Source organism: Eucalyptus grandis, chromosome 8, assembly GCF_016545825.1.
Source record: "Eucalyptus grandis isolate ANBG69807.140 chromosome 8, ASM1654582v1, whole genome shotgun sequence".
Classification (NCBI taxonomy): domain Eukaryota; kingdom Viridiplantae; phylum Streptophyta; class Magnoliopsida; order Myrtales; family Myrtaceae; genus Eucalyptus; species Eucalyptus grandis.
Genome location: NC_052619.1, coordinates 19909783 through 19921771, shown reverse-complemented (window position 1 = coordinate 19921771; position 11989 = coordinate 19909783). Strand labels below are relative to the sequence as shown.

The 11989-nt window shown below is 41.7% G+C and overlaps 2 protein-coding genes and 1 long non-coding RNA gene across 4 annotated transcripts; all 3 read left to right on the top strand.

Moving 5' to 3' along the window:
• Nucleotides 1-2096: 2096 nt before the first annotated feature.
• Nucleotides 2097-3321, top strand: LOC120287804 (TMV resistance protein N-like). Its single transcript, XM_039301214.1, has 2 exons — nt 2097-2723; nt 2911-3321. Exons 1-2 carry the CDS (start codon nt 2658-2660, stop codon nt 3187-3189), a joined length of 345 nt encoding a protein of 114 aa, XP_039157148.1. The 5' UTR covers nt 2097-2657; the 3' UTR covers nt 3190-3321.
• A 759-nt stretch (nt 3322-4080) lies between these two features.
• Nucleotides 4081-8123, top strand: LOC104456974. Of its 2 annotated transcripts, none has more exons than XM_039298848.1 (3): nt 4081-4527; nt 5680-5874; nt 7605-8123. In XM_039298848.1, the coding sequence occupies exons 1-3, from the start codon at nt 4315-4317 to the stop codon at nt 7803-7805; spliced, it is 609 nt and encodes a 202-aa protein (XP_039154782.1). In that variant the 5' UTR covers nt 4081-4314; the 3' UTR covers nt 7806-8123. The 2 variants fall into 2 exon arrangements, 1 of the variants encoding a protein (XP_039154782.1); XR_005545204.1 differs by having other exon boundaries at nt 4085-4527; nt 5653-5874; nt 7605-7721.
• Nucleotides 8124-8223: 100 nt separating this feature from the next.
• On the top strand, nt 8224-10047 carry LOC120286569. The gene is made up of 2 exons (XR_005545205.1): nt 8224-8861; nt 9659-10047. It is a non-coding gene; the product is annotated as an uncharacterized LOC120286569 (long non-coding RNA).
• The last annotated feature ends 1942 nt before the right edge of the window (nt 10048-11989 follow it).

The following is an 11989-nucleotide window of genomic DNA, read 5'->3' as shown; positions in this document are numbered from 1 at the left end:
CTGTCGCATGTCACGACAAGTTAAAATTTTTGTCACTAAAGTTTTGCTCTAACCTCAGTATCTTTCCTCACACACTCAAGACAAAATCTCTTCAAGCCCTCGATCTCTTTGGTTGCTCTAAGCTCAAGAAGTTCTCTAATATACTGGAAAAGATGGAACATCTAGAAGAGCTTGATTTAGGATGGACGGCTATTAAAGAACTGCCTACATCAATTGAAAATCTTCTCTCCGTGAAGTTAATAAATTTAGCATTTTGCAAAAGACTCATCGCACTCCCATCAAGTGTTTATAAGTTGCAAAATCTAGAGCATCTGATACTTAGAGGCTGCTCCAATTTTGTCGTGTTTCCAAAGAACTCGGAGGATCCAACTGATCCTAATGGCAATCCGAGATTCCGAAATTTATATCGGCTAGAACTCAATGGCTGCAATCTCTCAAAAATAGAGTTCCTCGAGAGTTCTTCCAGTTTTCCTAAATTGGCGCACCTAGATCTTTCCGGCAACAAGTTTACTCATCTGCCAACATCCATCAACAAATATGATGATTTGGAACACTTGATTATGTTTAATTGCAAGCAGCTACAAAAGATTCCTCAGCTTCCGCCAAATATGCATATGCTACGGTCAAAGGGTTGCAGATCTCTACAAGAATTTCCAGATTTGTCGGGTCACTCCTCCAAACTCCTTACTGTTGACTTATCTTCATGTCGTGAATTATTCCGCAAAGGAGCAAACACGGCTGATGTGTTATTACCCAAGGTTAGTTACACTCTCTCTCTCTCTCTCCCGCACTCACTAACTTTGAATGCTTGATATGCGAACTATTCGTATGACAGGAGCACCCGAAGTTGGGTTACTATGACATTTTGCTGAGTAGAAGAGAGATGCCAGAATGGTTTCTCCACTGTAAAGACGGTTCCATATCCTTTATGGTTCCCAGGGACTCGCATGACAAATTCGTAGGACTAGCACTCTGTTTAGTTCTTGGCCCGGAGGTAGGAGAAGTGGGCTGTGGCATCGAAATTCTTGTCAATGGCCAAAGCGTGTTTGACATGGGAAGACAATTCCATTTTCTGAAATCCGATCATGTGTGGATTACATATCTCCCAACGAGTGGGCTGCTGTGTGAAGAAGGGGAGGTTCTGCGAGACGATCGGAACCATTTCCAAGTTCACCTCGAAGCATACAAAGGAAGATTGAAGAAGTGCGGATTCCGTCTAATATGCGAGCAACGGGAGGATGAGCAGAGGATCGAGCTCCAACACCATCAGCCGACGGAAACAAAATGGCCTTTGGAGGAAAGAGACTCGGACGAAGACAATTGGATAGACACCGAGGAAGAAGAAAGTTCAAGTGAAACAGATGATGAACTTATCAAAGCAATCGACCCAGAAAATGAAGGACCCTCACTTATGTCAGCAGGTAAGATCATCGTGCCTGGACGAACAGATGCTTGTCTCGCTCAGGAAAGTGGCTGTCGAAGTTGTGGGCACTGGCTTACGAAGCGATTCTTGAGGGAGAGAGGTATGAGATTCTGATTCCAGTGCCTTTTGCTTTTCCCTTGTTCTTTTTTCAGTCTATTCTGTTAAGTTTTTGGATGTCTGCTCCTTCAATTCAAGTGCAAAATCATTATGAAATACAGGATTCATATCATGCTACCGACAAGGTTGAGGTCGAGGAGCTCCCCTTTTCCCCTTCTCTCTTTTCTTCATGTGGACGTAATATTGCTCACGAAAGTGCATTCATGCCGCACCGTTTTATCTTTTCATTCCTTAAAACCCAATCCTCTTCCTCATTAGTCGAAATTTCACGATTTTTGATGCACGGATTGTTCTCGTGTTTTGCAAGGTCAATATTAATTTGATTATTACGAGCGACGTACGCAGGATGAATACCCTCGAAGCCCAAGGGCACTTTTCAGGAAGACCATCATTAGAAGTACGTTCGCTGTTGACTCGAGTCGGGGCGATGGAATTATCCGGTTCAAAGTTGCAATGCCAGGTCATCTCCACGTCAGATGCAAATCCGAACTCTTCTATCCACTCAAACGACGTCGCACAAAAGCATCATCCTCTTCCTCCTTCGGTACCCCTCCCAAGCCGAGAAGACGCCGTTGACTCATCAGTCTTCTCTCTCTCTCTCTCTGTGACTAATGATGCCTTCTTCAATGGAGCTGTTGATCCTCCGTCGCAACCTCCACGGTCGAACCTCCTCGCTCCTCCAGGCAAGGCTCTTCTCCTGTTCGCCGGAGTAGGCGGCGGCTGTGGCTCCGAAGCGGCGAACCTCGGAGCCGAAGCCCATCGAGAAGATACTGGCGGTGAACCGAGGCGAGATAGCTTGCAGGATCATGAGGACGGCGGGGAGGCTCGGGATTCGGACCGTTGCCTTCTATAGCGACGCCGACGCCGGCGCTCTCCACGTTAGGTGCCCCAACGAGGCCGTCGGCATCGGTCCCGCTCCAGCTCACCTCAGCTACCTCAGTGGAGCGTCCACCGTCGAGGCCACTCTTCTCGCCTGTGCTCAGGGGAGGGGTTGAGAACTAACTATCTGCCGTTTGAAGTGCGTGTAATCGCTGCGATTGGAGGATGCGCGATTTCGCATGTGCCATGGCGGAATGTTTGATTCTGGTTGGGAGAAATAGTCGTGTTCGTTAGAGCAATGGTTGTTAACTTGTTAGCATGGAGTGAACGGGATTTGGTGACGGTGGAGAAAACTTGTGAGATTGTGAGTTTCAAGTATTGGAGCTCGATTCCTATTTGTTCATTAAGGTTTCCTCCACATTACTCAGGAAAAACTATCCGTTAAAGCTCATTCACTTCTATATCGTGAAGGTTTTAAGCTAATATTTTAATTATCGATGTACCTTGAAATAACTTAATATCAAACTAAAAAGTCTTTTTACTGCTATTAGATGCTTATGAGGGTGATCAAGGAATCGCGCAACACCATCATCATTTTCTCGGAGGACTATGCTTCCTTGTGGAGGTGTTTGGAAGAGTTGGCGAAGATCATGGAGTGCAAGGCACAGAAGAAGCTGATTGTGTTTCTGGTGTTTTACAAAGTGAAACCAAGAGAAGTGAGAAGGGGAAGAGTGGTGTGTGTGAGAGCTATGGCTAAGCACGAGCCCATGTTTGGGGAAGGATTCGGAGACAGTGAAGAGATGGAAGAAGGCTCTTTTCAATGCCAGTAACTTGTCTGGGTGGGATTTAATGATGGATAAGTAAGTATTTGATGTGACACACTACTTTGCCATTGTTAGCCAGTGATTTTTTGTTATATTTCAAACCATATGCAATAAATTACCACCGAAAGCTTATTGATATTGTCAAATCGTTCTTTTTAATTGATATTGTCAAACTTGCTGAGGAAGCAACATTATGGGAAGGAGACTAGGTTATCCTACAAACCATATATAAAATCAGACGCAAAAGATCGCTTCAAATGTCATAAGTTGGTATAAAAGGACACTTAAGTGTTATAACTTACGAAAGAGACACTTAAGTGTTATAACTTACGAAAGAGATACTTAAGTGCCACATATAAAATTATCACCCTTTTTTTTAATAGATAATTGAGATTTCATTCGGTGTAAAACCAACTATAATGGCATCGTTTCATAAGTACCACTTAAGTGCCAATCGCCATGTTTTCCTCCAATTGCAATTTCATATACACAAGCATTTTAATATTTGAAGTTAGCTTTTCTCATAAAAAATATTTTTATTTTTAAAAATTGAAAGAATACCCAAAACTCAATAACTATTTAGCTCCAAAGTTGGATTTTTTTTTTTTTTTTTCATTTGTAAAAGCAAATCAGATATCTATCAATATAATTTAAGAATTTCAATAAAATTATCTAGAGACCAAGTTATGGTAATAGCCTGGATTAGTCACTTAACCATCAAATAGAAAAAAAAAAAAAAAAATCAGCATTATTATAGCGAGGGAATTCTATGGATTTAAAATTTTTGAATATATATATATATATATATATATTATTATATATGTTGACCTCACTTCTTCGTGCGCGAGGCAATATTTATATTTTCCCACAATATGATAGCGGGTGGTCTGTCCTCGCCGCTTTCTCAAGTGCGTCCAGTCACTCCCTTTTCTGATTCGTCTCCGTTTTGGAAAGCCAGAAAGGATAGGGGGGAGAAAGTGAAGGAAAAAGCAGCCAAGAAAGTGAGAGAGAAAAAGGCGAGAAAATCCCCTTTAGAAAAATCATTCCGCCCTCTCAATTTCAGCTCTCAATTGGTTGGTCTGGTCTGGTCTCCTAGGGCAAAAACCCACGGTTGAAGTGAGAGAAAAAGCAATGAGCATTATTCCTCTGCCCGCGAGGCACTTGCTGCCCCTCACCACTGCCACCATTGATTTTCCCTCCAAACCCTCCTCCAGATCCTTCCACAGCAGCAGCCCTCCGATTGCCGGAGCTGATTTGAGCGTCTTCTCTCCCGGTTGCTTCAATCCTTCTCATTTTTGTGCCGGATGGCCTCGGAGGAAGAGACTTTCGTCTTCCCAACAGACGGTAATAGTCTTTCCGCCCGTTCCTAATTTGACGGTGTTTGCCGGATTTTGAGTTTCGGGTTTTGTTCGTTTGGGATGAGGGTTTTGTGGGCTCGAGCTTGTTTTAGGTGAGTTGAATCTCGGGTTTTGAAATGGGATTGCTGGGGAGGGGAGGGAGGGGACTGAATTTGGTTTTGATTGATTTATAATGATTTGCTGGCAGAGTGCTGGCTAAAAGAGTCATTTTGAGATCGGCTATTCGGGTGTGTGCCTTCATATGAGGTAGTCCTATATTACTCGGTTTGCTGCTAAAATAATTATCTTGAGGGTGGCTATTTGGGTAAGGTTGTTTAATAAGGGGTGACTTGTGTCTTCGCACAGTTAAGGTTGTGTCACCGCGGAGAAGATGCTTCCTTTTGCCACCCCTTATTTATTTACCAAGTAATAGAATCTAATGAGCTGTCGTCTTTGGCGGTTGCTCTATATATAAGATTGTTTTGTGCTCGAGATGGTATGTATAAGTCATGATTTGGTCGCACATTGTGTGCGTTACGCCCACGTGTAGGATTGTGCCTCTCGTTACTAGAAAATGGAAGTTCTAAGAAATTTGAAAGGAAGGGCGGCACAGTTCTTGCATCTTATTTATTCTCAATGGATTCTGGTTTAATTACCGGGTTTCTTATCCATAGTTTTCGGGCAGGGGCTTCTGACTTAACTGTGTAATTAATGACGACTTTGCATTTCTTCATTTCTTCATACATCATATTTGAGCTTCTTTTTTTTTTTTTTTTTTTTTGGTAAGGTATATTTGAGCTTCTTTTTTAGGACATTGAATAGCCAAGTCATATTCTAGTAAGAGTTACTGAGATTTTATCGTTATCTTTATGAGATGTTCGCCACTGCTACCTTTTAAAAATCATTAATATCTGTGTTCAAGAAGATTAAGGCTTCTTCTGGTCAGAAAGAGAAAAAAAGAAAGAAGACTCAGGCTTATTATCATTTGCTAGATGTAAAAAGAAAAGGACGTGGTGAGTGCACATAGGATTCTTCCTAAATGGTTGTAAACTTCCACGTGAGCTTATGACCTAAAATTTTCTTGTAAAACCAATTTTTGGGCTGTTGGTTTTCACTAATGATTTACTAGCAGGGGCTCTGTTTTTATGTGCTGGTATAGTGGCTTTGTGGGATTATGAGAAGGGATCAAGATGTCAACAATTCAGACTTCGGAGAGGAGAGTGAAATGCGGATGCTTGGTTCCGAAGATGATGCAGGCACTCAAATTCCAACTCAAGCTCAATCTCTTGTGGAAGGATCTGGTGCTGTCCTAGTATCAGAATACAAACCAGTTCCCGAAGTTGATTATTTGCAGGTCGGTAGTTTTCATTCGGTGGTGTACATGGAGTCATATTTGTCCTCTTTTTGGCTTGCTCCTTCCTTTTGCAAATCTTTTTGCTTTGTGAATTATTATGTCATAGTAGCAGATGCATCTTGGGGAAAATGGCCTGTCTCCTGTAATGTGCTAATGATATATTAGCATCTGAACCTGCTCTGTGATTCTTTTCTTTTATCGGTTCTAAAGCAGGGGTGAGGGTTTTTTTTCCCCCTCCCTTGTAGAGACTGTTGCAGAAATCCTAAGAGTCTCAGTAGGATTCTTCTTGATATTCTTTCTTGTTTCTTTCTTTCTTTCCAATTGAGCCAAAAAACACGGAGAGAAATTATCTTTGGTTATTTCTTCTTTCCCGAGCAAGAGTAAATAGTTTCCTAGGCCCAAAGTTACACTTGTACTGTTCATCTTGCACCATTCTTCCTCTGTATCTCTACACTTATGATGTTGCATTGTTCCTATCTTTCATTCTTTCTTTTATCTCTCCATCATGGTTTCCTTCTCTTCTTGGCCAACTTTTTCCTCTCTAATTTCCTTTTGAGATATGTCGTCCCAATAGTGCGGTGAGGATTCCTTGTTTGATTCAGATGTAAGATACTTTCAGTTCAAATCGTGCAGATTCTATCTGCACTATCTTAAATGTACAGTATGCTTGGCACCCTGTCCACTCTATTTTCTACTTTTGTGGCCTGAAGGTCAAGGAAACATTTGTGACCATTGGAATCTTTGTGGCTTGAATCACCACGAGATGATCAGTAGTGTTAGTGGGCCACCGGAGGTCAATGATGTTAGTTCCATGTAAAGCACTCTTGGTCTCAGAGGATTTAACTAATTCTTATACGATAGGTGCAAGCATACATCAACAAATATCTTTATTTATCTCTCCATATGTATATACATGCCTATTACTTAAAACAACTCCTTAAATGTTTTGAATTTACTTTGCTTTGAGGAGTAGCTTTTAAAATTAAAAGAAAATTAAGTTTATGCTATTTTCCGTTGTTTCAGAAACAGAGTTTGAGAATATCTTCAATTAGCCTATTGGATCTTTTGAGGCACAGTCTATAGAGATCAAATCCAGTTTCCTAGCTTCAAAAGAGACATGTGGTTGCTAAAATTTGTTGGGAATTAACTAGGGAGTTTTTTGAGTACCCTGCATAGGGTCATCCAAGATTCAGGACTCATGTAGGTTAGATCATGGGTTCCCCGGTCACTTCTACCTACTTTAATTGATCTCAAGGGCCAAGCTACTATGCCCTTGTTTGCTAGTTCCTGACATAGAATTATTCACATGATAAAGGTCTATTTCTAAAAACAAGTCTCTGAATGTGGTGTTTGCTATGTTCTGCGACAAATTCTTGATCTAATTAGAAATCCTATAGTCGAGGTTTGACATCTAGAATTTGAATTTTGCAACTAAATTTCCTCTGACTCTAGCTCCTAGTTTTTTTTTTTTTTTTTTCAAAAACTTATTTAACACATTCTTTAGCCAATTTAATAACTGGAATTCAGAATTTATTCCAAATTGATTCTCTTCTTTGGCAAAGACGGATGGAAAGAGTTCTGTGGTGGTAACTTAGACAAAGGAACCAGTGTGTTGGTTGATAAACCCAATCGAATTATGCTCACTGAGTTATTCTACTGCAAGTACTTGCATTATGGACTCTCTCGTATTTCTATTTTATTGAACTCATTAAAAGGATTCATTTTTGCAGGAGTTATTGGCCATTCAACAGCAAGGCCCTCGAGCTATTGGCTTCTTTGGGACAAGAAACATGGGATTCATGCATCAGGAACTAATTGAGATTCTCAGCTATGCAATGGTTATAACTGTAAGATGCTGTGAATGTGATACAAGTCATTTTATATTGCATTTGACTGCTGACATCTTGCGAAGTCGTAGCTCTACTGTTTAAGAGGCAGATTGCCAATACTACAGCTTGACCTTTTTGACTTTAGGTTGAGGATTGTACTTAGCCATGGGATGTCAGCACCAAATATCCATTTTCACTTCTTAGATAAGGTCTTTTTTCTTGAGAGTACTACTTTCCCTCGTAGAAAAACCACATATATACATCGGGGGAATCCGGGACTAATGCAGCCGTCATTAGAGGTGCTTTAAGAGCAGAAAAGCCAGAGCTGCTGACGGTAATCTTACCTCAGAGTTTGAAAAAGCAGCGTCCAGATAGCCAGGAATTATTCTCTAAAGTAAGCTGCCTCCTGTTTTCGTCTATTCTGTAATTCAGAGTTCTATTATTTTTGCCTGGTAGAATTGTGCTTCTTTAGCCAAAATGTGTACAGTGGGATGAGCTCTTTTTCCTTTCATTCTGGCTTCTTTCTTGTTGCGTGCCCGTTCGTCCACACACACACACACACACACACACACTGATCAGTCTAAGACTGTCATATGTTGCTTGAACTAAAGAGTAGCATATACTTGGCTGGTTATGGGACGATACATTCTGGCAGTTAACCATGGAGAAAACTAAGGGACAATTTGTAAATGTAGCACTCATAAAAGCAAAGCTCATTTCTTGAGATTTACCTTATACAGAATTATAAGGAGATTGACCAGAATCACAACAAAACCTGCAGTTATAAGAGACCAAGTTTAATTTCTGGTTCCCTATGGTATGTTGTTATTTTCTTAAAACAAAACTGTGAAGCTGTGTGGTGCTTGCAGCATGTTGACAAAACATGTTGTACATGTTTATGGTATCAGGAATATGTAGTCCATTAGAACATAGTATTTTGCATAAGTTTAGCTGTATGAAATTAAAATAGAATTCTGTTCACAGTTGATGTCAATTGCCAAAAGCTAAATGAGCTTGAAGTGTGCATATATTGGATCTAGTTAAGATAGATAGCTTTGGTGTGGGTGAAGAAGTTTTCACATTCTACTTAATCTCACAGGTCCAGAATGTGATAGAGAAGCCTTATAATGACCATCTACCTTTAATAGAAGCAAGCAGGTATGCATTGCTTCCTGTGTTCGTTGTTTTATAGCCTTTTCCTCTCTCTTGCTTTCACCGTTTAACGCGGCAGCTTCATGGATGCTAAGACCTCATAATGCAGTTGGTAATGCTTCTACCCGAGTTGTGCAATCTATAATATTGGAAGTTTTAACTTGTTTCTCTTGATGGTATCTACAGTCTCTCTTCCCATTGTATTTGCAGTAGCCAGCCTCATTCTGTGTCCATATTTTGTCAAGATATTGTGCTATAGGGTAGCAAAGGTAGAGTTAATATGAACTATCCATCTATAAGCACTGATTGAGAATGTCGGTACTACGGCCTAGGGGACTCAGTGGAGGATGGATGGAATTCATTAAGCGATTAGATCAAACTCTTGTAATACTTAGGTTAGAGTGTGTATTATGGTATGTGTACAAAATAGAGTCACTCAGCAGACTTATCAAGAACAAAACTTGTGTTGGCAGCTATGAAGGGTGGGGCATAAGAGTTTGAAATTTCATTGCCTCATTCAACCAAAGATTCTTTGCTTATGTAAAATTTTATATGGTTAATCAACATAATACATATGGTTAGTCAATAGAAATGCCTGTTAGCTTTTCAGTTGGGCTGTATGGATCCCTTTTTGGATCTGTATGCTTGTTTGATAAATCAAACCCTTTTGAATGAATTCTATTAGACGAGCTTTGCACGACTTTGGTAGATTTAGAGACTCCAAGAACTTGTTTAGCTTTTATTAAGGGTTCAGACTACATAATGTTGCTAACTGGATATACATGCACTTATTTCATCTGCAGGCTGTGTAATATGGACATAATCTCACAAGTACAGCAAGTTATCTGCTTTGCGTTCCATGACAGCAGGTTGCTCATGGAAACATGCCAGGAGGCCAAGAATCTCCGGAAGATAGTGACATTATTTTACCTGGATTAGCGGAATCTATTCATGTTCAGTATATTTTTTGTCATGATGGATAGGGAGAACATGCCGCCCCAGGAATGGACAATGTTGCTTATGATGGGGTGTCGGTTAGCTGGAGACAAATCTGTTGACATTTGAAAACTTGTAAAATCTTAAGAGGGCCAATTTGCCCCTCTCTTTTATTTAAAAATAAGTCAAGTATAGGAATGAAGCATGTTTATTTTTGTCTAGCGTAGTTGTTATAATAAGAGATTAGATTCTGTAATTATTCGCATGTGGTCCTTATTGCTGTTCAATTTAGTGCTATGCAAATGACTGGAGAATGGAGGAGATTGACCGTTAGGAATATTACCATTGTATATTTGTTGAAAGATTACTGTTAATCGAGGAGTTTGAGACTTAAGGTCTTCCTGCTCGTCTGTTCTTTTAATCTTCCTTGATTATTATCCCATAAGTGTGACGATATTGAAACATGTATTATCTTCAAAGGAACAGTCAAGACTTGCTGTATGCTTTTTGGGATCTAAGTACGTGGCAAATGGGTGAGTATCGATTTAGAATCAGGTGATTTTAAGTAAAAGTTCATCCGAGGCTCGGACACAATGCGTGTGATGTCGAGTTCAGCCCGATTCCCGGATACGAGGGTGGAACCGCCCACCTAGCAACAATTCTCTCTCTCTCTCTCTCTCTCTCTCTCTCTCTCTCTCTGTGAACGCAAGCATGTCCTTCCAAAACTGTGATCACTATCGATGCCCTCTAGCTTCGTAGATCTAGGAACTTGCATTTGCCTTCCTCGTCCAATGGCAAGCCGTTTCAAGAGTCGTCCCGATCGCTGTTAAAACCCCTTGCAAGAAATCGCCAGGAGCCCTCTAAATTGGAATTGATAATTCTGGAAAAAAGTACTAAAAAAGTTATAAAACTATTACATTGATACCAATTCAATCATAAACTTTTCAATTGGACCTTAGTCCTAAATCTTTTAATATTCGTACAAATTCAGTCAATCCGGCCAATTTTGGCAGTGTGGCGCTAATGGGGACATTAGCCAGGATCTAACATGGCAATTTTTATGATTTTTTTTTTTTTTTTTTCAATATTTTTATTAATTTTTATTAATTTTTTCTTTTCTTTTTCCTTTTTGCTTTTTTCCTGGTGGTGGCTGACGAGCCTCCGGTGAGGCTCGCCGGCCATTAGGCAAGGGCCACGAAGCCCTCGCCTGCCCGCGCGAGGGTCAAGGCCCTCGCTCGACCTCTCCCAAGGCCACCGACGAGGTGGCTTTGCCTGGATTTGGGCGAGGCCAACCTCGCCCTTGGCTGGCCGCCTGAGCAGAGGCGAGGGTCGCAATCCTCGCTCGGCCTCGCTTAGGGTTGCGAGGCAAGGCAGCTTAGCCGAGATCTGGCAAGGCCGGCCTCGCCTTGGCCTTGCCATGGGAGGAGGGAGAGGGGGAGGGACAAGTTGTGGGACCGGCACCATTGGAAGGAGAGGAGGGTGTTGGGGCGGCGGGCTAGGGTTTCGGAGGTGAAGATTGAGCGAGAGGAGCGGCGGCATGAGGCGTTGGAGGTGGGGGACCAAGGCCTCAAATTGGGATTTTGTGGAGGTGAAGGCCGCGGTGACGAGGTCGAGATGCTCTAAGGTCGATAGCGAGGGAGGCGTCGAAGACTCAACGACAAGGCCAGCCTCGTCCACAGCCCTGGGCAAGGCCGAGCAAGGGTCACAACCCTCACCGGCGGCGGGTGAGGGCTTCATGACCTCGCCTCCGCCCGGGTGATGATCGCCATGGCCTCGCCAGCCGCGAGTGAGGCTAGCCTTGCCTAGATCCGAGCGAAGGCGCCTCATCGGCGACCCTAGGAGAGGTCGGGGCGAGGTTGCAACCCTCGCCGATGGCGGGCGAGCCTCACCGGAGGCTAGCCGGCCATCGCTAGGAAGAAGGCAGAAAATAAAAGGAAAAAGAAAAAAATTAATAAAAATTTTGAAAAAATAATAAAATAATAATAATAATTGCCACATCAGTGTTCAGCCACCGGTTGATGTCCACGTCAACGCCCGCCGGTCAAAATTGGTAGGATAGGCGAATTGGTACTAATATTAAAAGGTTTATGATTGAATTTGTCCAATTGAAAAGTTTATAATTGAATTGGTATCGATGCAATAGGGTTATGATTTTTTTGGTACTTTTCCCGATAATTCCACAAAGCTGGAGCAGTTGA